The sequence below is a fragment of the Myotis nattereri genome, assembly GCF_964212035.1.
Source record: "Myotis nattereri genome assembly, chromosome: 6".
NCBI lineage: Eukaryota > Metazoa > Chordata > Mammalia > Chiroptera > Vespertilionidae > Myotis > Myotis nattereri.
Genome location: NC_138081.1, coordinates 3,689,753 through 3,714,471, shown reverse-complemented (window position 1 = coordinate 3,714,471; position 24,719 = coordinate 3,689,753). Strand labels below are relative to the sequence as shown.

The 24,719-nt window shown below is 53.1% G+C and overlaps 1 protein-coding gene across 5 annotated transcripts; it reads left to right on the top strand.

Annotated features, from left to right (window-relative positions):
- On the top strand, nt 1-24,562 carry EHMT2 (euchromatic histone lysine methyltransferase 2; the record flags this gene model as incomplete). Of its 5 annotated transcripts, none has more annotated exons than XM_081093751.1 (28): nt 1-58; nt 705-771; nt 865-1,083; nt 1,208-1,424; nt 2,386-2,470; nt 2,557-2,597; nt 2,735-2,890; nt 15,765-15,884; nt 15,992-16,106; nt 16,250-16,351; nt 16,581-16,729; nt 16,826-16,969; nt 17,046-17,281; nt 17,359-17,541; nt 17,640-17,722; nt 18,007-18,113; nt 18,194-18,316; nt 18,387-18,488; nt 19,696-19,800; nt 19,898-20,052; nt 20,133-20,300; nt 21,277-21,421; nt 21,639-21,716; nt 21,990-22,105; nt 22,200-22,286; nt 23,383-23,461; nt 23,581-23,756; nt 24,097-24,562. In XM_081093751.1, 25 exons carry the CDS (start codon nt 1,239-1,241, stop codon nt 24,275-24,277), a joined length of 3,222 nt encoding a protein of 1,073 aa, XP_080949877.1. In that variant the 3' UTR covers nt 24,278-24,562. The 5 variants fall into 5 exon arrangements, with proteins under 5 accessions (XP_080949877.1, XP_080949878.1, XP_080949876.1 ...); XM_081093752.1 differs by having other exon boundaries at nt 8-58; nt 1,174-1,424; XM_081093750.1 differs by lacking the exon at nt 16,250-16,351 and having other exon boundaries at nt 14-58; nt 1,174-1,424.
- Nucleotides 24,563-24,719: the final 157 nt, after the last annotated feature.

Here is a 24,719-nt window from a genome sequence, read left to right as displayed (position 1 = left end):
GGGCCCCAGCGCAGCGGCGATGGCGGCGGCGGCGGGAGCTGCAGCGGCGGCCGCCGAGGTGCGGAAGGGGAGGGGGAGAGGCGGGTGCATGCCCGCGCGCGCGCCCGGGGGAAGCGCGCGCCCGTGCAATGCTCCGGGGGTGCAACGGGGCCGGGGGGCCCGGGCGGGACTTACAGCCATCCGGAGGGCCAGCACCGGGGGCGGATGAGGGGACCAGGGGGTGGGAGGTGGGGGGAGTGGGCACGGGGGCGCGCGTGCAGCCTCTGGCCGTCCCGGAGTGGGCGGCTGGCCCCGGCGCCCCAGGAGCGCGCGCGAGGGGCGCGAGAGGCCGTCCGCCGGGCTGGGGGGCAGCGGGTGCTGGAGGGGTTGGTGCCCGGGGTCCCCGCGGCCTGGGGGACAAAGGGGGAGCGGCGCGTGCCGCCGGGAGGAGGGGGCGGGGCCGGTGCGCGGAGGCCCCGCCCCCTCCCCCTCCTCTCCTCTCGGTCCCTGAGATGCGGGGGCTGCCGAGAGGCCGGGGGCTGATGCGGGCCCGGGGCCGGGGCCGTGCGGCCCCTCCGAGCAGCCGGGGCCGCGGGAGGGGGGGCGCCCACAGAGGGAGAGGTAGGCCCCGGAGCCTGCTCTCTCTTCCCAGGGCCCAGGCGTCTTGGGCCCCCCAACTTCCTACCGGGCTGACCAGCCCTCCTCTCCCTGGTGTCGCCTCTCAGGGGGAGGGCCCCGCTGAGATGGGGGCTCTGGTGCTGGACAAGGAGCCCCGAGGAGCCGTCGAGCGAGGTGAGTGAAGCAGAAACGGCCCCGCTGGACCATTACCTCCCCAAGCGCAGGCTCCCTGGCGCGGAGCCCTGAACTTTCTCTCTTCCCTTACAGTTCACGGCTCTTTTGGGGACACCCCTCGTAGTGAGGAGACCCTGCCCAAGGCCAACCCCGACTCCCTGGAGCCTGCTGGCCCCTCATCCCCAGCCTCTGTCACCGTGACTGTTGGCGACGAGGGCGCCGACACCCCTGTAGGAGCCACACCACTCATTGGGGATGAACCTGAGAATCTTGAGGGCGATGGGGACCTCCAAGGGGGGCGCGTCCTGCTGGGTGAGCGGCGGTGGAGGCTGGGGAGAGGTGGGGCGCCCTCTGACTCTGCCTCCTCTGATCTCGCCTTGCTACCTGCCTGCTGTTTTCCAGGCCATGCCACAAAGTCATTCCCCTCTTCCCCCAGCAAAGGGGGTGCCTGTCCCAGCCGCGCCAAGATGTCAATGACGGGGGCGGGGAAGTCACCCCCCTCCGTCCAGAGTTTGGCGATGAGGCTGCTGAGTATGCCTGGGGCCCAGGGGGCAGCGGCAGGGCCTGAACCCCCTCCAGCTACAACCAGCCCAGAGGGGCAGCCCAAGGTCCACCGAGCCAGGAAAACCATGTCCAAGCCGGGCAATGGACAGGTGAGGCCCGGGGGAGGGCTGTGGGGTGCAGAGCTCAGCCTCTGGTGGGCTTTCCCGTCCTCTAGCGACAGGGCTGCTAATCGCGCCACAGCTCTGTGCATGTGCCCAGGGCTGTTCGGTGTCACATTCTGGGCTGGGCTTCATGCGTGGACAGACAGGTCCCCTGCACATTACAGTCTTGGGCAGAGTAGGAGAGACAGCTGTTAGACTTATGTATGTAGTTCATGTCTTCATTACTCTTTTTTAAAAAATATAGTTTATTGATTTTTTTACAGAGAGGAAGGGAGAGGGATAGAGAGTTAGAAACATCGATGAGAGGGAAACATCGATCAGCTGCCTCCTGCACACCCCCTACTGAGGATGTGCCCACAATCAAAGTACACGCCCTTGACAGGAATCGAACCTGGGACCCTTGAGTCCGCAGGCTGATGCTCTTATCCACTGAGCCAAACCGGGTAGGGCTTAATTACTCTTAAGACAATGATGATGTAAAGAAACTTCAACCCCCCTATCTTTTTAGCTCAGAGCAAGCCCCAGGGAGCTCTGCTCCCCAGAAACGGCCCCTTCTCCAGTTTAAAGGTTGTGCCCCTACTGGGGAGGAGACGGGCCTCGGGAATGACAGGCCCCAGCATCTCCCAAGGTTTATGACTGTTTTTAAGGCTGTTGGTAGCATTCAGTTCTGCGTGCGGTTAGAGTAGCTTTGGTCAAGGCCTTAACCTTCGTTTTCTCGTCTGTAAAGTGGGAACCGGGCCTGCCGCACCCTCGCAGAAACAAGTGAGGGTGGGGTGTGGGATGTGCTTGGGAGACGGCGTTCTCCTGAGAGCCCCATCTGGTTCCTGCAGCTGCGGATGGCATTTTTGAGGGTGTGGCTCACCACCCCACCCCCATTTGGGGCTCCAGGCTAGTCCAGGCCAGACCATAGCCGCTCCTGCCCCTAAGTGTGCTCCCTCTCGGTCCCCAGCCCCCAGTCCCCGAGAAGCGGCCCCCCGAAGTACAGCATTTCCGCATGAGTGACGACGTGCACCCCCTGGGGAAGGTGGCCTCAGGTCAGTCCCACCCGCCCACCTGCAGCCTGAGGAGGCCTGCTGAGAGTTTAGAATGCCAGCTTGCCTCCTGTCTTCTCTCCTTCCAGATGTGGCCAAAAGGAGGAAGCTGAACTCTGGAGGCGGCCTGGTGAGCAGGGAGAGGCGGGCACAGGCCTCTCCTCCGGGGGCTGCCGCAGGGGAGCCCCAAACAGGGGCTGCGTCCCAGCCTCGGGAAATGGGTTGGTGGGGGTGCCAGCAGCTTCAGTTGCTCTCATCTTTTTCTAGTTGGAGGACTTGGGTTCTGCCCGGGGCTCAGGAGAGATGACCCTGGAGAAGGCGAATGCGGGGCCCCTGGAGGAGTGGGAGACGGTGGTGGGGGATGACTTCAGCCTCTACTATGACTCCTACTCTGTGGACGAGCGTGTGGACTCGGACAGCAAGGTGAGGGCCGCCGTGTCCAGGGCTCACTGCACCCCCTTTTCACTCTTTCCCGTTTAGCACCCACTAATTCATTGCCCCATGCTCCCTATAACTTACTGCCCTGTGTGCTGCACCTCCTCCCCTCCCTGACCCTCCACAGTGACCCCTGTCCATGTGACGGTTTATTTGTTGTGAGTTTGGGTGTTCATGCCACTGCTCTTGGTTTGGTTTTATCTCGTACCTTTGCCTGTGTGCTGTCATGCTTAGTCTTACTGTTTCGCTTTTTACTTAATGTTTTATCATGGAAACTTTCAAAGACAGGTGGTTCTCGAACAACACAGGTTTGACCTTCGAGGGTCCTCTTATACACAGAGTTTTTCCCCAACAAATACCATAAACGTATTTTCCTTATGACTTATTTTTTCCAGCAGACTTGATCGTAAGAATACAGAATGTATTACATATAACATACAAAATATGTGTTAACCAGTTGTTTATGTTACTGGTAAGACTTCTGTTCAGCAGTAGGCTATTAGTTAATTTTGGGGGGAAATCAAAGTTATACATAGATTTTTTTTCTGCACCCCCTAATACCCATGTTGTTCAAGAACCAATTGTATACATAAAAGAATCCAAGAGTGGCCCTCACCAGTTTGACTCAGTGGATAGAGCTTTGGACTGAAGGGTCCCGGGTTCGATTCCAGTCAAGGGCATGTAGGTCCCCCCAGGTCCGTGGTCGGCAAACCGAAGTTCGCGAGCCACATGCGGCTCTTTGGCCCCTTGAGTGTGGCTCTTCTACAAAATACCACGTGCGGGCGTGCACGTACAGTGCAATTGAAACTTCGTGGCCCATGCGCAGAAGTCGGTATTTTGTGGAAGAGCCACACTCAAGGGTCCAAAGAGTCGCATGTAGCTCGCGAGCCGCGGTTTGCTGACCACTGCCCCAGGCCATGGTCAGGGCACATGCAAGAGGCAACCAATCACTGTTTCTCTCACATCGATATTTCTCTGTCTTTCCCTCTTTTCCACTCTCTCTGAAAATCAATGGAAAAATATCCTCAGGTGAGGATTAAAAAATAATAATAACAAAGAAAGAAAGAATACAAGAGGAAGCCCCATGTAACCGTCAGTATATAGCTGACTTTTTTTCTTTTTTTAATTAATTAATTTTTTTACATTCAACATTATTTAGGGTTTTTGTTTGTTTTTATTGAATTTTAGAGAGGACGGGAAAGGGAATGAGAGAGAGAAACATCAATACGAGAGCAAAATGTCAATGGGCTTTCTCCTGCACACCCCAACACCCAGCCACCTGAGTCACACTGGTCAGGGCTCAATATTAATAGGGTTAGACAGTCATATACTTTGTAAGAGTTCCTCCCTGATACTGCCAGTTCCCGCCGGCACCGCACTCAGTCATTACAATCTTATTGACCAGATTCCCAGTGTTGTCCCATACTTTACATCCTTGTGACTTTTTGTTATTGTTGTTAATCCTCACCCAAGGATATTTTTTTTGTTGATTTTTAGAGAAAGTGAGAGGGAGGGAGAGAGAGAAAAACATCCATGTGAGGGAGACACATTGATTGGTTGCTTCCCTCATGTGCCCAACTAGGGCCAGGGATTGAACCCAAGACCCTTTGGTGGTCGGGCACTCTAACCACTGGGCACACTGGGCACACTCTCCCCCCACCTCATGACTGTTTTGTAACTACAGATCTGCATTTCTCAATCTCTTCAGCTTTTTCACCCAGTCCCTCACCCCCCACCCCCACCCCCACACCTCCCCTCTGGCAACCATCAGTATTCTGTATCTGAGTCTGTTTCTGGTTTGTTTTTTTTTAAATATGTTTTATTGATTTTTTACAGAGAGGAAGGGTGAGGGAGAGAGATACAGAGTTAGAAACATCGATGAGAGAGAAACATCGATTCAGCTGCCTCTTACACGCCCCCTACTGGGGATGTGCCCGCAACCCAGGTACATGTCCTTGACCGGAATCAAACCTGGGGCCCTTCAGTCCGCAGGCCAACGCGCTATCCGCTGAGCCAAACTGGTTAGGGCTGTTTCTGTTTTTATGTTGTTCTTTAGATTCCATGTACCAGTGAAATCCTGTGGTATTTCTCTGACTTATTTCACTTAGGATAATACCCTTTAGGTCCACCTTTGCTGTTGCAACACAACTGATTTTTTAAGCTAATTTTATTTTTCAATAACAATAGACATACAATATATTGGTTTTGGGTATGCAACATAGTGATTAAACATTTATATACCTTACAAAGTGATCACCCCAGTAAATCTAGTACACATCTCACACCATACCTAGTTCGTACAATATTATTGACTATATTCCCTGTGCTGTATTTTACATCCTCATGACTTTTTATAACTGGTAATTTGTACTTCTTTTTCTCTTTTTTTAATCCTCACCTGAGGATATTTTTCCATTGATTTTTAGAGAGAGTGGAAGAGAGAGGGAGAGACAGAGAGAACTATTGATGTAAGAGAAACACATTGATTAGTTGCCTCCTGCAGGGCCCAGGCCGGGAAGGAGCCTGCAACCCAGGTACATGCCCTTGACCGGAATCGAACCTAGGACACTTCAGTCCACAGGCCGACGCTTTATCCACTGAGCCAAACCGATTAGGGTGCAACTTGTACTTCTTAATGCCTTCCCCTTTTCCCCCAGCCTCCCCCCGCACCCCCAATACCCCTCTCATCTGGCAACCATCAAAATGTTCTCTGAATCTTTGAGTTTGTTTCTGCTTCATTTATTTTGTTTTTGGTGAAATCACATATAAGTGAAATCATGGCATTTGTCTTTCTCCAACTTATTTTCCTCAGCGTAATACCCTCTAGGTCCATCCATGGGAAGATTTCACACTTTACAGCTGAGTGATAGTTCATTGTGTGTATGTACCACGTCTCCTTTCCCCTTGTCTTTTGGTGGACACTTAGGTTGCTTCCATATCTTGCCTATTCTCTAACTAATAAAAGGGGCCCTGACCGGTTTGGCTCAGTGGATAGAGCATCGGCCTGCGGACTCAAGGGTCCCAGGTTCGATTCCGGTCATGGGCATGTACCTGAGTTGCGGGCACATCCCCAGTAGGAGGCGTGCAGGAGGCAGCTGAATCGATGTTTCTCTCTCATCGATGTTTCTAACTCTCTATCCCTCTCCCTTCCTCTCTGTAAAAAATCAATAAAATATATTTTAAAAAAATAAAAATAAAATAATAATAAAAGGGTAATATGCAAATTGTCCCCTCCACCGAGAGTTCTACTGGAGTTTGACCGGGGGCGGGGCTGGCCTGCCAAACTCCCGCGTCCCCGCCCCCCAGCCAGCCCAGCCTGATGGTGCAGGCCGGCCAGACCCTACACATGCACAAAACTGTGCACCGGGCCTCTAGTTCTAAATAATGTTCCAGTGAACACAGGGGTGCATATGTGTATTGGAATTAGTGTTTTGGGTTTCATTCCCGGAAGTGGAATTGCTGGGTCAAATGGTAGTTCTATTATTAATTTTTGAGGAAACTTCATACTGTTTTCCACAGTGGCTTCACCAATTTGCATTCCCAAAAACAGTCCTCAAAGGTTCCCTTTCCCCACATCCTCACCAGCACTTGTTGATTTATTCATGGTAGCCATTCTAACAAGTGTGAGGTCATATCTCACTGTGGTTTTAATTTGCATTTCCCTGCTGATTATTGATGCTGAACATTTTTCATATCTCTTGGCCATCTGTGTGTCCTCTTTGGATAGGTGTCTATCCAGGTCCTTTTCCCATTTTTTAATTGGATTGTTTGGGGCTTTTTTTATTTTGTTTTTTTTGAATTTCAGTTATCTTTTTTATAAATTTTGGATATTGACCCCTTATCAGATGTATCATTGGCAAATACAGTAGGGCCTTGACTTACGAGTGCCCCGACTAACAAGTTTTTCGAGATACGACCATTTTTTGCTTTGAGTTGCGAGCTAAAATTCGGGTTACGAGCCAGCTTCAGATACCCCACCACTAGGTGGCGCAGCGAACGTCACAGTGAATGCCACCACATCAGCCCAGCATCACGTGTCTCACTCATTCACTTTAATGATTTGACATACGAGTAATTTGAGTTACGAGCTCGGTCACGGAACGAATTAAACTCGTAAGTCAAGGCCCCACTGTATCTTTTTTCATTCAGTAGGTTGTCCTTGTGTTTTTGTTAATCCTCACCTGAGGATATTTTTTCCATTGATATTTAGAGGAAGTGGAAGTGGGCTTTCTTGTTGTTTTGTTGATGGTTTCCTTTGCTGTGCAGAAGCTTTTCATTTTGAGGTAGTCCCATTTGTTTATTTTCTCCTTAGTTCCCATTGCCCTGGGACTGTGGTCGGCAAACTGCGGCTCGCGAGCCACATGTGGCTCTTTGGCCCCTTGAGTGTGGCTCTTCCTAAGCCTTAGGAGTACCCTAAATAAGTTAATAGCAATGTACCTACCTATATAGTTTAAGTTTAAAAAATTTGGCTCTCAAAAGAAATTTCATTCATTGTACTATTGATATTTGACTCTGTTGACTAATGAGTTTGCCGACCACTGACCTAGGAGCTAAATTGGTAAAGATGTTGCTACGACATATGTCTGTTATTTTGCTGCCTATGGATTCTTCTAATATTTTTATGGCTTCTCATCTTATGTTTAAGTCCTTTATCCATTTTGAGTTTATTTTTGTGTATGGTGTAAGCTGGGGGTCTAGTTTCATTTTTTTGCATGTATCTGTCTAATTTTCCCAGAACCATTTATTGAAGAGACTGTCTTGATTCCATTGTATGTTTTTGCCTCCTTTGTCAAATATTAATTGAGCATAATGGCTTGGGTTGATATCTGGGTTCTCTGTTCTGTTCCACTGGTCTATATGTCTGTTCTTGTGCCAATGCCAGGCAGTTTTGAGAACAATGACTTTGTAATATAGCTTGTTATCTGGTATTGTGATCTCTCCAACTTTGTTCTTCTTTCTCAGGATTGCTGCAGCTATTCAGGGTCTTTGTTTTTATTCCAAATGAATTTTTGAAGAGTTTGTTTCTAGGTCTGTGAAATATTCTGTTGGTATCTTGAAGGGAATTGCATTGAATCTATAGATTACTTTGGGTAGTATGGACATTTTAATGATGTTGATTCTACCAATCCATGAACACGATATATTCTTCCATTTTTTATGTCTTCCTCTATCTCTTTTTTCAACGTCCTGTAGTTTTTCGAGTACAGGTCTTTTACCTCCTTAGTTAAGTTTATTCCTAGGTATCGTAATTTTTTTTGATGCAATGATTAATGGGATTTTTAAATTTTAGTTTCTCTTTCTGAGTTCATTATTGATGTATAAAAAAGTCATAGATTTCTGGGTGTTAATTTTGTATCCTGCTACATTACTGAATTCATTTATTAACTCTAGTAGTTGTTTGTTTTTTAATATATTTTAGTGATTTTTTTTTACAGAGAGGAAGGGAGAGGGAGAGAGCTAGAAACATCGAAGAGAGAGAAACATTGATCAGCTGCCTCCTGCACACTCCCCACTGGGGATGTGCCCGCAACCAACGTACATGCCCCTGACCAGAATTGAACCGGGGGCCCTTCGGTCCACAGGCCGATGCTCCATCCACTGAGCCAAACTGGTTAGGGCAACTCTAGTAGTTTTTTGATGGAGTCTTTGGGGTTTTCTGTGTACACTATATGTCATCTGCGAATAATGACAATTTTACTTCTTTTCCAGTTTGGATGCCTTTTATTTCTTCTTCTTGTCTGATCACTGTTGCTTGTACTTGCAGTACTATGTCGAACAGGAGTGGTGAGAGTGGGCATCCCTGTCTTGTTCCTGTTCTTAGGGAAATGGTTTTAGTCTTTGCCTATTGAGTATGATGTTGGCTATAAGTTTGTCATATATGGCCTTTATCATGTTGAGATATGCTCCCTCTACTTCAACTTTGCTGAGAGTTTTTATCAAAAATGGGTGTTGAAAAAAATTCCTATATAATAAAAGGGTAATATGCAAATTGACCCTAAAGGCTGAACAACCTGTCACTATGATGCGCGCTGACCACCAGGGGGCAGACGCTCATCACAGGAGCTGCCCCTGGTGGTCAATAAGCTCCCACAGGGGGAGCTCCGCCCAGCCATAAGCCGGGCTGAGGGCTGTGCAGGGGCAGTGGCAGCGCTAAGGATGTCCCACTGCAGCTTAGGCCCACTCCCCGCGGGAAGTGGGCTTGGAAAGTAGGCCTACGCCATCAGTCAGACTACCCCCGGGGGCTCCCGGGATGCCAGAGGGATAGAAGTGTTCCTTCCTCTTGGATTTTCTGAACTGGTTTGAGGAGTATAGTTCTTGGAATGTTTGGAAATACTTCCCTGTGAAGCCATCTGGACCTGGGCTTTTGTTTGGTGGGAGTTTTTTTGATTACTGCTCCTATTTCATCGGTTGTTATTGGCCTATTCAGTTTTTTTTTATTCTTCCTGATTCAGTTTTGGGAGATTGTATTTTTGTAGGAATTTGTCTATTTCAACAACATTGTCCAGCTTGTTAGCATATAGTTGAGTTGTTCATCGTATTTTCTTACAATCCTTTGTATATCTCTAGTGTCCATGGTTACTTCTTCACTTTCGTTTCTGATTTTATTTATTTGAGTCCTCTCTCTTTGTTTCTTGATGAGTCTGGCTAATGGTTTATCAGCCTTTATCCTTTCAAAGAACCAGCTCTTGGTCTTATTGATTTTTTTGTGTGTTTTCTTTTTTTAGTCTCTATGTCATTTATTTCTGCTCTAATCTTTATTATTTCCTTCCTCCTACTTACTCTGGGCTTTTCTTGTTCTCTTTCAAGTTCTTTACGTTGTAGGGTTAAATAGCTGATTGCTGATTTTTCTTGTTTTTTGAGGTAGGCCTGTAATGCTATGAACTTCCCTCTCAGGACTGCTTTTGCTGTGTCCCAGAGATTTTGGGTTGTTGTGTGTTCATTTTCATTTGTTTCCAGGAAGTTTTTTCTTTCTTTCTTGATCTCATTAGTAGCCCAGTCATTGTTTAATAACATGCTATTTAGCCTCCATGTATTTGAATATTTTGGGGTGTTTTTACTGTAGTTGATTTCTAATTTCATTCCAGTGTGATCTGAGAAGGTGCATGATATGATTTCAATCTTGTTGAACTTGTAGAGACTTGTTTTGTGTCCTAATATGTGGTCTCTGGAAATGACCCATCTGCACTTGAGAAGAATGTATATTCTGCAGCTTTGGGGTGAAATGTTCTATAAATGTCAATTAAATCCATCTGATCCAGTGTGTCCTTTAGAATCTCTGTTTCCAGCCCTGGCCGGCTTGGCTCAATGGATAGAGCGTCAGCCTGCGGACTAAAGGGTCCCAGGTTCAATTCCGGTCAAGGGCATGTACCTTGGTTGCGGGCACATCCCCAGTGGGAGGTGTGCAGGAGGCAGCTGATCGATGTTTCTAACTCTCTATCCCTCTCCCTTCCTCTCTGTAAAAAATCAATAAAATATACTAAAAAAAAAAAAAAAATCTCTGTTTCCTTGTTAAGTCTTTGTCTGGAAGAACTGTCCAGGGAAGTTATTGGGGTGTTAAAGTCCCCAACTATGACTGTATTGTTGTCGATCTCTCTGTTAAAGTCCTCTAGAAGTTTTTTTATATATTTAGGTGCTCCTATTTTGGTGCATATATGTTTACCAGGGTTATATCCTCTTGTTGAATCGATCCCTTTAGTATTATGTAGTGACTTTTGTTGTCTCTTGTGATGGCCTTCATTTTGATGTCTATTTTGTCAGATATGAGTATTGCTACTCCAGCTTTTTTTTCTTTTCCATTTGCATGGAAATTTTTTTCCATCCCTTCACTCTCATCCTGTGTGTGTCTTTTGATTTGAGGTGGGTCTCTTGTAGACAGCATATAGTTGGGTCATGTTTTTGTATCCATTCAGCTACTCTACACCTTTTGATTGGAGCATTTAATCCATTTATATTTAGGGTTATTATTGAGAGGTACTTATTTATTGCCATTTTAATTCTGTATGGCTAGGTTTCTCTCTCTGTTTCTTCTTCTCAGCAATCCCTTTAGCATTTCTTGTAATGCTGGCTTGGTGGGGATGATCGCCTTTAGCCTTTTTTTGTCTGGGAAGCTCTTGTATTTGACCGTCTATTTTGAATGATAGCCGTGCTGGATATAGTAATCTTGGTTTCAGATCCTTGCTTTCCATTACCTTGAGTACTTCATGCCATTCCCTTCTGGCCTGTAGAGTTTCTGATGAGAAATCAGGTGTCAGCCTTATGGGAACTCCTTTGTAGGTAACAGTTTTCTTTTCTTTTGCTGCCTTTAAGATTCTCTCTTTGTCCTTACTTTTTGGCATTTTAATTATGATGTGTCTGCGCATGGGTCTGTTTGGGTTCTTCTTGTTTGGGGTTCTCTGTGCCTCCTGAACTTGTGTGACTTTTTCCTTTACCAGGTTATGGAAGTTTTCTACCATTATTTCTTCAAACACCTTCTCTGTTTCTTTCTCCCTTTCTGCCTCTTCTGGCACACCTGCTATTCTAATATTGTTACCTTTCACATTGTCCCACAGCTCCCTTAAGCTGTCCTCCTGTTTTTATTCATTGTTTTTTTCTTTTTGGTTCTCTAATTAAGTGATATTTTCAACTGTCTTCTAATTCGCTGATTCGATCCTCAGCTTCCCCTAATCTGCTATGTATTCCTTCTAATGTGGTCTTTATTTGTGTTATGTCAGTCTTTATCTCAGACTGTTCTTTTTTCATAGTTACTATTTTTTTTCATATTGTTGAGCATTTTTACCATCATTACTCTAAACTCTTTCAGATAAAGTCTTTCTTTTTTAAAATATATTTTATTGATTTTTTTTACAGAGAGGAAGGGAGAGGGATAGAAAGTTAGAAACATCAATGAGAGAGAAACATCGATCAGCTGCCTCTATCTACTGAGCCAAACCGGTCAGGGCTCAGATAAATTTCTTATCTCTACTTCTGGGGAATTCGCTAGTTCTTTCATTTGGGGGTTGTTTTTTTGTCTCATTTTGGTTGTCTGTTTGTGATTATGTATTAGGTAGATCCTCTACACCTCTCAATCTCTAATGCAGGACAGTGTTAAAGGCTGTTTCTGACTAATTGGATCAGGCAAAGACTCAAAGCCTCCAGAGCAGTGGTTCTCAACCTTGGCTGCACATTAGAATCACCTGGGAATCTTTTTAAAATCCTGATTTCTGGGCCTCATCCTCCGGAAATTTTGTTTCTTTGTTATGGGGTGAGGCCACAACATTAGTCACAAAGAAACAGAATTTCCAGAGGATGAAGCCCAGAAATCCGGATTTTAAGATTCCCAGGTGATTCTAATGTGCAGCCAAGGTTGAGAACCACTGGTCTACAGACTAATAGGATTCGGACTTGAATGGCCCCAGGAAATTGTGCTCAGGTGTGGCAAGAGTTTTTTCAACAGGGTGGGGCAGTTGCTTCTGCCTGGAGGTTAATTGTCATTTTCACTGACTTAAGTGGCTTTAGGGCAAGGTGTTTTTCAATAGGGTGTGTCGACTGTCTTCCCCCCAGGCAAGGCAGGTGACTATGTGTGGAAAGATGTCCTCAGCTGTGTGAGGGAATGACTCAGCCCAGGAAACTTGGGGTGTCTGCCTTCTGAGCTCTTTCCCCGAAGTCCCCAATCCTGGGTTCTGCTCTCACAGCTCCAGTCCACTTCACCCTCCCTCTGCCAGATCACAAGATGGGTGGCTCCACAGGGAATTTTTTTAATTGTTTTATTGCTTAAAGTATTATAAAGAGTATTACAGCCCTAACCGGTTTGGCTCAGTGGATAGAGTGTCTGCCTGCGGACTCAAGGGTCCCAGGTTCGATTCCGGCCAAGGGCATGTACCTTGGTTGCGGGCACATCCACAGTAGGGGGAGTGCAGGAGGCAGCTGATCGATGTTTCTCTCTCATCGATGTTTCTAACTCTCTATCCCTCTCCCTTTCTCTCTGTATAAAATCAATAAAATATATTTTTTTTAAAAAAGAGTATTACATATGTCTCCTTCTCCCCCCCCCCCCCCCAGCCCTTGACAATCCCCTGGCCTCCCCTACCCCCCAGTGTCTTATGTCCATTGGTTATGCTTATATGCATGCATACAAGTCCTTTGGTTGATCTCTAACCCCCCCTCCCCTGCCCCCCAACCCTTCCCGCTGAAGTTTGACAGTCTGTTCGAGGTTGCTCTGCCTCTGTATCTATTTTTGTTCATAAGTTTATAATGGTCTTTATTATCCATAAATGAGTGAGATCATGTGGTATTTTTCCTTCATTGACTGGCTTATTTCACTCAGCATAATGCTCTCCAGTTCCATCCATGCTGTTGCAAATGGTAAGAATTCCTTTTTTACAGCAGCATAGTATTCCATTGTGTAGATGTGCCACAGTTTTCTAATCTATTCATCTACAGATGGGCACTTAGGCTGTTTCCATATCTTAACTATGGTGAATTGTGCTGCTATGAACATAGGGATGCATATATCCTTTCTGATTGGTGTTTCTGGTTTCTTGGGATATATTCCTAGAAGTGGGATCACGGGGTCAAATGGGAGTTCCATTTGTAGTTTTTTGAGGAAATTCCATACTGTCTTCCATAGTGGCTGCACCAGTCTGCATTCCCACCAACAGTGCACGAGTGTTCCTTTTCTCCACATCCTCGCCAGCACTTGTGGTTTGTTGATTTGTTGATGATAGCCATTCTGACAGGTGTGAGATGGTACCTCATTGTTGTTTTGATTTGCATCTCTCGGGTGATTAGTGACTTTGAGCATGTTTTCATATGTCTCTTGGCTTTCTGAATGTCCTCTTTTGAAAAGTGTCTATTTAGGTCCTTTGCCCATTTTTTGATTGGATTGTTTATCTTCCTTTTGTTAAGTTGTATGAGTTCCCTATAAATGTTGGAGATTAAACCCTTATCGGTGATAACATTGGCAAATACATTTTCCCATGCAGTGGGCTTTCTTGTTGTTTTGTTGATGGTTTCTTTTGCTGTGCAGAAGCTTTTTATGTTGATGTAGTCCCATTTGTTTATTTTCTCTTTAGTTTCCAATGCCCTAGGAGCTGTATCGGTGAAGAAATTGCTTCGGCATATGTCTGAGATTTTGTTGCCTTTGGCTTCTTCTAGTATTTTTATGGTTTCCCGTCTCACATTTAGGTCCTTTATCCATTTTGAGTTTATTTTTGTGAATGGTGTAAGTTGGTGGTCTAGTTTCATTTTTTTGCATATATCTGTCCAATTTTCCCAACACCATTTATTGAAGAGACTATCTTGACTCCATTGTATGTTCTTGCCTCCTTTGTCAAATATTAATTGAGCATATTGGTTCGGGCCGATTTCTGGGCTCTCTATTCTATTCCACTGGTCTATATGTCTGTTCTTGTGCCAGTACCAGGCAGTTTTGAGAACAGTGGCTTTGTAATACAGTTTGATATCTGGTATTGAGATCCCACCTACTTTGTTCTTTCTCAGGATCGCTGCAGCTATTCGGGGTCTTTTTTTATTCCAGATGAATTTTTGGAGAGTTCGTCTGCGAAGACGCTTTTTATTATTTCAATCTTCTTGAATTTGGGGAGACTTTGTTTGTGACCCAATATGTGGTCTATTTTTGAAAATGTCCCATGTGCACTTGAGAAGAATGTATATTCCATGGCTTTGGGGTGAAATGTTCTGAAGATGTCAGTTAAGTCCATCTGATCTAGTGAGTCATTTAGGATTGCTGTTTCTTTGCCAATTTTTTTGTCTAGAGGATTTATCCAGTGATGTCAGTGGTGTATTAAAGTCCCCTACTATGATTGTATTGTCGTCGATCTCTCCCTTGATATCTTCCAGGAGTTTTTTTATGTATGTGGGTGCTCCTGCATTGGGTGCATATATGTTCATCAGGGTTATATCCTCTTGTTGTATTGATCCCTTTAGTATTATGAAGTGGCCTTCCTTATCTCTTGTTATGGCCTTCACTTTGAGGTCTATTTTGTCCGATATAAGTATTGCTACCCCAGCTTTCTTTTCATTTCCATTTTCCTGAAATATATTTTTCCATCCATTCACTTTCAGTCTGTGTGAGTCCCTTATTCTGAGGTGGGTCTCTTGTAGACAGCAAATGTATGGGTCATGTTTTTTTATCCATTCAGCTACTCGATGTTCCACAGGGAATTTTTGTGCATTGGCCCTTTAAGAGGGTGCCTGAACTTTCAGCTGTCACTCCCTGGCCAACAGCACCCCACTGCTTTTCACAGATAGATGTTATGTGGGTACCCTCCCAGTTTGGTGCTCTCTGCCTGGGAGCCCAGCTTCAGGATTAGACCCTAGAGTTCTCAGTGGCACCCGTCACAGCTGAGCTCTCTCTCCGGGACTTCCGTTGCCGTCTGTGGGGGCCCGGCCAGCCCTTTTGCTCCTCCACCCCTCCTACCAGTCTCTCTGCGTCTCCACCTTTGGTCCTTGGCTATCAGGGTTCTCTCCTGTGAGTCTGCCGTTGATTATTCAGGAATTCTTTCCGTATTTCAGTTGCAATTCCAGCTTATTCCTGGGAGCATGTCCGTGCTGCATCCACCTACTCCCCCGCCATTTTTAATTTGTTGTTGTTTTTGTTTCACGTAATGTTGTCTTGCCAAGATTCACACGTGTTGTTGCATCTAACATCGCACCTTCCTTCTTGTTGCTGTGTGATATTCTCCATCCTTTCCCTTTACCCGGCTCTTTAACTCCTTCCCCGCCAGCCCCGCCCCAGGAGAGAGCCGTCAGGGGTGGGCGTCCCGGCGGTTGGGTGTGACCTGCTCCGCCTCCCACGTCCCCCCACGGGAGAGCTGTGGCCCAAGGGCCACTGTTTCCTCAGCCCCACTTTGCCCTGGTCCAGTCTGAGGTTGAAGCACTGGCTGAACAACTGAGTGAGGAGGAGGAGGAAGAGGAGGAGGAAGAAGAGGAGGAGGAGGAGGAGGAAGAGGAGGATGAGGAGTCTGGCAATCAGTCTGACAAGGTGGGTGAGAGCGGGAGGCGGGATGGCCCGAGGTTCCAGAGGGTTCCAGAGGGTTCCAGAGGGTTCCAGAGGGTCTGGGCCGCTCGCTAACGCTCCCTCCTCCCCAGAGCGGTTCCAGCGGCCGGAGAAAAGCCAAAAAGAAATGGCGGAAGGACAGCCCCTGGGTGAAGCCGTCCCGGAAACGGCGGAAGCGGGAGCCTCCACGGGCCAAGGAGCCACGAGGTGAGGAGGCTCCTCTGCTTTGGGGTGCCCTCCTTCAGCCCCCTCCCAGCCCCAGAGAGCGTGCACGAGCACACGCTCACGCATGTACCCACACATCAGGCGCCTGTGAGCTCGCACTCTCACTCTCTCTGTCTCTGTGTCAGGAGTGAATGGTGTGGGCTCCTCAGGCCCCAGTGAGTACATGGAGGTCCCTCTGGGGTCCCTGGAGCTGCCCAGCGAGGGGACCCTCTCCCCCAACCACGCTGGTAATTAATTGCCAATTGCTGGGATAGGGAGCCACTAGGGGGCACCGTCAGGACTGGAGGGAAAGGGGAGGAGGGGGACCCCACTGGAGCCAGGGTGTTCATGGCCAGGCTTTGGGGGTTCTGGAGCATGGAGGGAAAGGCAGGCAGGGTGGGGGGCGAACGGCCCCGCCAGGGGTCCCGGTGGGTGAGGGGCAGGGCCTCCCTCAGCTCCCTTTCTCCTCTGTCCAAGGGGTGTCCAACGATACTTCTTCCCTGGAGACGGAGCGCGGGCTGGAGGAGCTGCCCCTGTGCAGCTGCCGCATGGAGGCGCCCAAGATCGACCGCATCAGCGAAAGAGCGGGGCACAAGTGCATGGCCACGGAGAGCGTGGACGGAGAGGTGGGCCGAGGCGGAGAGGTGGGCCAAGGGCAGAGGAGCGCCGCGGGCGGGGCCAGGCCCAGCCTCACCTCTTCTTGCCCACCCTCCCTGCCACAGCTGTCGGGCTGCAACGCCGCCATCCTCAAGCGGGAGACCATGAGGCCCTCGAGCCGTGTGGCCCTGATGGTGCTCTGTGAGGCGCACCGGGCCCGCATGGTCAAGCACCACTGCTGTCCGGGCTGCGGCTACTTCTGTACAGTGGTGAGTGGGCGTGGGGCGGGTAGGCAGCGCACCCCTGGGGGATACCCTGGCCTCACCCGCTGTTTCCCTGCCCCAGGGCACCTTCCTGGAGTGCCACCCCGACTTCCGTGTGGCCCATCGCTTCCACAAGGCCTGTGTGTCCCAGATGAACGGCATGGTCTTCTGTCCCCACTGTGGGGAGGATGCGTCCGAGGCCCAGGAGGTGACCATCCCCCGGGGGGACGGAGTGACCCCACCAGCTGGCACTGCAGCCCCTGCGCCCCCACCCCTGGCCCAGGATGCCCCTGGGAGAGCGGATACCTCCCAGCCCAGGTACTGGCCTCCCCCGCCCCCCGTCTCTTCCCTGTCGCTCTCCGGCGCCCCTAAGACATTAGCCCCTTCTCCCACAGCGCCCGGATGCGCGGGCAGGGCGAGCCGCGGCGTACACCCTGCGACCCCGTGGCTGACACCATCGACAGCTCGGGGCCCTCCCTGACCCTGCCCAGCGGGGGCTGCCTCTCGGCCGTGGGGCTGCCACCTGGGCCAGGCCGGGAGGCCCTGGAAAAGGCCCTGGTCGTCCAGGAGTCCGAGCGGTGAGTGGGCTGCTGTCCGCACGGAGGCTGGGGTGGGGCTGGAGGGCCGGTCTCTGGTGGTGAGGCTGCTGCTGGAGTCTGAGAACTCCCCTTGGCAGGCGCAAGAAACTCCGCTTCCACCCCCGGCAGCTGTACCTGTCTGTGAAGCAGGGGGAGCTGCAGAAGGTCGTCCTGATGCTGTGTGAGTATGTGCTCATTCGTTCGCACAAGTGAGCCGAGCTCGATTGCGCCCAGCGCTACCCAGCAGCAGGCTGGCCGGGGGCGCGGGGCAGCCTCCGTCCTCGCCGAGGTGCCTGCGGCCCGGCACACAGCAGCACCGGGGAAGGGCCGCTTTGACTCGGGCTGAGCTGGTGCCCTGGCTCCCTACTCTGACATGTGCCCTAGAAGCCTTCCTGGAGCAGGCGCCGCCCCTCGCTCGCTCACCACGTGTCCCTCCTTCTCCCGTACGGCGGGCTCTCCCCGCAGTGGACAACCTGGACCCCAACTTCCAGAGCGACCAGCAGAGCAAGCGCACACCCCTGCACGCGGCCGCCCAGAAGGGCTCCGTGGAGATCTGCCACGTGCTGCTGCAGGTCAGCACGGCCGCCCCCGCAGGCCTCGGACCCCTGCCCGCCCTGCCCGCCCTGTGCCAGCCACATGCCCCTCCTTGCAGGCTGGAGCCAACATCAACGCCGTGGACAAGCAGCAGCGGACGCCGCTGATGGAGGCCGTGGTGAACAACCACCTGGAGGCGGCCCGCTACATGGTGCAGCGCGGCGGGTGTGTCTACAGCAAGGTGCGCTGCTGGGCCGGGCCGGGGGCCGGTTAGAGGGGCCGCCCGAGGACTCACCTGCCGTCTCCCCCAGGAGGAGGACGGCTCCACCTGCCTCCACCACGCAGCCAAAATCGGGAACTTGGAGATGGTCAGCCTGCTGCTCAGCACAGGACAGGTGGACGTCAATGCCCAGGTTAGAGGCCCGGCCGCCCCAGCCCCCGGGGTCCCTGGCTCAGCCCTAGGCCGTGCCCCCTTTCCACCTCGGCTGACCTCTGACCCCTCCCTACAAGCCATGTGGCTGCAGCTGTCCTCACCTTTCTCCCTCATTTGCATTTCTCTTTCTTGCTTCTTCTCTTTATCCCTTTGGGTACTGAGTAGCTGCCTTAAAGCTGAGGTGTCGGTGCCATTTATTTTAAAATTCTTTTGTATTATTTTTTAATCAGAGAGGAAGGGAGAGGGAGAGAGAGAGAGAGAAACATCAATGATGAGCGAGAATCATTGATCAGCTGCCTCCTGCACGCCCCACACTGGGGATCGAGCCCGCAGCCTGGGCATGTGCCCTGACCGGAATCGAACCCGGGACCTTTCAGTCCGCAGGCCGACGCTCCATCCACTGAGCCACACCGCCTAGGGCTCAGTGCAGTTCTTGGTGAACTCTTAGTTTTTCGCATGGTAGGCGTGTTTCACTCTCATCTTCTCAGTGCATCCTTGGTCAGGAGGAGCCCCTGGAGTTGGCTCCTGTGGCCTCTGGCGTGGCCCAGCAGCCTCTGAGAGCACCCTGGCCTTTCGGGCATTCACACACTACAGTCTGTACCACGGGGCGGCTGTCACTGCTGCTTCCTGCGTCTAGGACTTCTGCGTAGGCAGACCTAGGAAATACAAATTTTTAAAAAAGAAAAAAAATACTGCTCTGGCTGGTTGCTCAGTGGTTAGAGCGTCGGCCTGCAGACTGAAGGGTCCGGTGTTTGATTCTGGTCAAGGGCACATGCCTCAGTTGCAGGCTGGATCACTAGCCCTGGTCGGGGCGCATGCAGTGGGGGGTTGGGGGATGGGAAGGGGCGGGGACGGGGCAGCCAATCGATGTGTGTCTCTCACATCGATGTTTCTTTCTCTGTCTCTCCCTCTCCCTTCCCCTCTCTCTGAAAATCAATGGGAAAATATCCTCTGCGGAGGATTAACAAAAAGAGAAAAAGGGCAGAGGTGCTCTGCGGCCAGAGCCACAGACACTGTGGTTGGTGCCAGAGGAAGCCGGCGCAGGGCACTGGGCACCTCGGCGCGAGCGGGCTCACTCTTCTGGCTCCAGGGCGCGTGCTCTGGCCACGTGCCGCTTTGGTGAACAGATCCGAACCGAGCCGGCGGGGCCTGCCCGCAGCCTCCTCCCCTCTCCCTCCCGCCCACAGGACAGTGGGGGGTGGACGCCCATCATCTGGGCCGCGGAGCACAAGCACATCGAGGTGATCCGCATGCTGCTCACGCGCGGCGCCGACGTCACCCTCACAGACAACGTGAGCCTGAGTTTGGTGGGTGGGGGTTGGCCTGGCCCAGACCCTGACCAAAGCGGAGGAGGGGCGCAGGCTCACCGCCCGGCCCCCGCGCCCCCAGGAGGAGAACATCTGCCTGCACTGGGCCTCCTTCACCGGCAGTGCCGCCATCGCCGAGGTCCTCCTGAACGCCCGCTGCGACCTGCACGCCGTCAACTACCACGGGGACACGCCCCTGCACATCGCAGCCCGGGAGAGCTACCACGACTGTGTGCTGTGAGCCCCGCCTGCCGCACCCCCAGAGCCCCGCCGTCACCTCCGGAAGCCCCAACCCCACGGCTTCCTCTCCCTCCCAGGCTGTTCCTGTCGCGTGGAGCGAACCCCGAGCTGCGCAACAAGGAGGGGGACACTGCGTGGGACCTGACTCCCGAGCGCTCGGACGTGTGGTTTGCGCTCCAGCTCAACCGCAAGCTGCGGCTCGGCGTGGGCAACCGGGCCATCCGCACTGAGAAGATCATCTGCCGGTGAGTGCGGCCTCCTCCCAGAGCGGCCCCGCCCTCCCCCCCCCCCCCCGCGCCCTCGCCCTCCCCCCCCCCCCCCGCGCCCTCGCCCTCCCCCCCCACCCCCCCCCCCGCGCCCTCGCCCTCGCCCTCCCCAGCCCCCTGCGCCCTCCCTAGTCCTCCCCAGCCCCCTGCGCCCTCGCCCTCCCCCCCCCCCTGCGCCCTGGCCCTCCCCAGCACCCTGCGCCCTCGCCCTCCCCAGCCCCCTGCGCCCTCGTCCTCCCCAGCCCCCTGCGCCCTCGCCCTCCCCAGCCCCCTGCGCCCTAGCCCTCCCCAGCCCCCTGCGCCCCCGCCCTCCCCAGCCCCCTGCGCCCCAGCCCTCCCCAGCCCCCTGCGCCCTCGCCCTCCCCAGCCCCCTGCGCCCTCGCCCTCCCCAGCACCCTGCGCCCTAGCCCTCCCCAGCACCCTGCGCCCTAGCCCTCCCCAGCACCCTGCGCCCCAGCCCCCTGCGCCCTAGCCCTCCCCAGCACCCTGCGCCCTGGCCCTCCCCAGCACCCTGCGCCCTAGCCCTCCCCAGCACCCTGCGCCCCAGCCCCCTGCGCCCTAGTCCTCCCCAGCCCCCTGCGCCCTAGCCCTCCCCAGGGCCCTTAGACTCCCAAGAGCCACCTTCGGGCCTCCCTCCTAAAACTACCAAATATAAGAAATAAAAATAGAGGATAGCTAGTTAAATTTGAATATCAGATAAACAGTTGATAACTTTTTTTTAATGTAAAAGTGTCCCATGCAGCATTTGGGATGTACCTATACCAAACAATTATTTCTTGTTTATCTAAAATCTGAATTTAACTGGATGCCCTGTATTTTATCTGGCAACTTCACTCCCCATTCCCGGGCGAATACCCAGAGCACCTCCCTCCCTCCCCCAGCCCACGCCTGCCCCAGGAACGGCCCAGCCCTCCCCTTGCACCCAGGGAGCCCTCACCTCATCTCCCTTTGCCAGGGACGTGGCTCGGGGCTATGAGAACGTGCCCATTCCCTGCGTCAACGGTGTGGACGGGGAGCCGTGCCCCGAGGATTACAAGTACATCTCGGAGAACTGCGAGACTTCCACCATGAACATTGACCGCAACATCACCCACCTGCAGGTGAGGGCGGAGGCAGCCCTGGGCTCGGTCCCCTGGAGAAGCGTCCCCTCGCCCGGACACACGCAGGGCCGTCAGGCTCAGGGTGGCCCTGGGACAAACTCCAGCAGCATCTTGATTCTAAAACATGGGCCCTAGAGAAGGGGCAGCAGTGGGGGCAGGCGCACTGGGAGCTGAGGCAGGGCTGATTCCGGGCCCAGCTCACCCTGCCTCCCCCCAGCACTGCACCTGTGTGGACGACTGCTCCAGCTCCAACTGCCTGTGCGGCCAGCTCAGCATTCGCTGCTGGTATGACAAGGTACGCACCCTCGCCTTTCTCTCACCTCCTGCCCTGGCGCGGCTGGCAGAGAGGGCAGGGCAGACCTGGAATTCCTGGGATGCTGCTAGGACAGATGGGCCTGGCCCGACACCTACAGATCAAGGGAGGGTTTTGAGTCCAGTCCTCTGACCTCGGAGCATATGTGGTGTCCACTGACTGGGTTGAGGCCAGGGGAGGATTTTTCGGTGGGGTCTCGGGACCTGGGCAGCTGAGGTGGGACCACACAGAAACCACCGCCTCCCCCCTCCCCAGGACGGGCGGCTGCTCCAGGAATTTAACAAGATCGAGCCCCCGCTGATCTTCGAGTGTAACCAGGCCTGCTCCTGCTGGAGAAACTGCAAGAACCGGGTGGTGCAGAGCGGCATCAAGTGAGGCCACACGCACACGCACACGCACACGCACACGCACACGCACACGCACTGTCTCCCATGCACCCAGCATCACTCTCTCTCCCACCCCTAGGGTTCGACTGCAGCTCTACCGAACAGCCAAGATGGGCTGGGGGGTCCGCGCCCTGCACACCATCCCCCAAGGAACCTTCATCTGCGAGTGAGTGGGCAGGGGTGAGGGGTGGGCCCAGGGCCACTGCTGCCTCTTCTGCCCTCTCTGCCTCCTCCCTGACAGGTCCCCCCACTTCTCAGTATCCCATCTCCAGCTGCTCTGCCCCCATCCCACAGCCAAGCGCCCCAACTGCCACCGGCTCACCCCCGAACCCAGAGCCCTGGGTCCATCCCTTCACCCACTCTGCCCAGACCACAGGGCTGCTCATCACCACTGCCCACATCCCCCACTTCCCAGCCTCACATCCCCTCTCCCTGCCTTTCATTTGTGTGGTTGTTGTTCATCCGAAAATATTTTTCCATTGGTTTTTAGTGTGGGAGGGGGGGTGGGGGAGAAAGAGAGAGAAACACTGATGTGAGAGAGACACATTGGTTGGTTGCCTCCTGCATGCGCCCTGACCAGGGCCAGGGATCGAACCCACGACCTTCTTTCTGTCATGTCATCTCTCAGCTCCTCAAGCAGCCGTTCTTCCTGGGCCCCAGTTCCCCACCGTCGCTCATTGCTCATCCTGCCTCACCTGCCTTTGCCCTCACCCCTTGCACCCACCCTGCACCCTGTGCCTTGGCCTTGGTTCCCGGGCAGATTCTCCAAGTGCCACCTTCCTCCCCCCAACCCCTCCGCTCCTGTGGCTTCATCCCTTCCAGCAGCCCTGACGCCTGTCCATCAGCCTGCCGTCGCCACGCCCACAAACCTCCCAGTGTCTAAACCTGAACACTGTCCCACCCAAGCCAACTGCCACCAGCTCACCCCCGAACCCAGAGCCCTGGGTCCATCCCTTCACCTCCCCCAGCCACCACACTTGCCTGTTGCAACTCTCCAGTGGGGACCTCACATGCCAGTGTCCCCATGTTTGTCCTCCTGGTCCTGCCCAGAGGGGACCACCACCTCCTCCCTCCCAGATGAAGTCCCTGTCCTCTGGGCCCACTAGGCCGCGGGCCCCACGCAGGGCCAGCATTGTGCAGCAGTGACGTTCGCGGACACTGACTGGGGGTCTGACAGTGAAGCGGGCCGTGGGGTTGTGCGGAGACGCGGCTGTGCCGGCTCTGCCCTGCCCGCCTTCAGAAGCCCTCGCCCTGCCTGGCAGGTACGTCGGGGAGCTGATCTCCGATGCCGAGGCTGACGTCCGAGAGGATGATTCTTATCTCTTCGACTTGGACAACAAGGTGGGCAGGAGGCCCCGCTGTCCCCTACTCCCCTACTCCCAGGCCGCACATGGAAACCTGGGGCAGGGGGACTGGGGGGGCCATGGGCCTGGCACTGAAGAGTGCCACCCTCCCCTCAGGATGGAGAGGTGTACTGCATCGATGCCCGTTACTATGGCAACATCAGCCGGTTCATCAACCACCTATGTGACCCCAACATCATCCCTGTCCGGGTCTTCATGCTGCACCAAGACCTGCGGTTTCCACGCATCGCCTTCTTCAGTTCCCGGGACATCCGCACCGGGGAGGAGCTGGGGTGAGGCTGGGTTCGGCCAGGGGCGGGAGGCGCGGGCGTGGGACTCAGCGCTGAAGAGAACTCCCAGTTGCACGCATGCACGGGAGCTGAGCTCAGCGGGTGTGCAGCAGTGTCCCTGGAGGGCGTGCTAAATAGGCCCGAGCTCACAGTAAGTGTGGGTGGGGCTCAGGCTCCTGCATGCAGACAGTTCCAGGCAGGCTGGTGCTCGGGTCCACAGAACACGCGAGGGTCGGCCTGTTGGGAGAGGGGCAGGGCCCTCCGGAGCCGGGTCCACGGAGGCTCTGGCCTGGCCTGGGCAGTCAGGTCTGGGTCTCACAAGCCACCTGTGCTCCTCTGACAGGTTTGACTATGGCGACCGCTTCTGGGACATCAAAAGCAAATATTTCACCTGCCAGTGTGGCTCGGAGAAGTGCAAGCACTCGGCCGAGGCCATTGCCCTAGAGCAGAGCCGCCTGGCCCGCCTGGAGCCCCACCCCGAGCTGCTGCCTGAGCTGGGCTCCCTGCCCCCTGTCAACCCCTGAGAGTGGACCCCTCCCCCCCAGCTCAGCAGCTGCCGCTCACGTGCTGCTCCCACCCACACCGCGCTGGGCACTGCCGTCTCTCCCACTCGCCCTTCACACATTCCGGCCGGAGACCCCAGCCAGGCCCTGGAGGTCTGACAGCCCCTCGCCCAGGGCTGGTTCCTCCCTGGGGGGACTTCAGGGCTGGCCGCCCGTCCCATCCTCAGCTGATGTTTGATGAACTGAAATGAGCCTCTGTGCCAGCTGGTGTCTTGGTTCTCAATAAACGTTGGGTTTGGTAACAGCATTTGGGTTTGGGGGCGTGGGGGGCTGTGGGGAGGAAGCACAGCGCACACAGGGAATGTAGGTCCAAGGGCAGAGCCAGGAGGAAGCGGTGGACTGGTGTGCACAGCAGCCCCGGGGAGGGGAGGGGAGGGGAGGGGAGGGGAGGACCCTGAGGGCA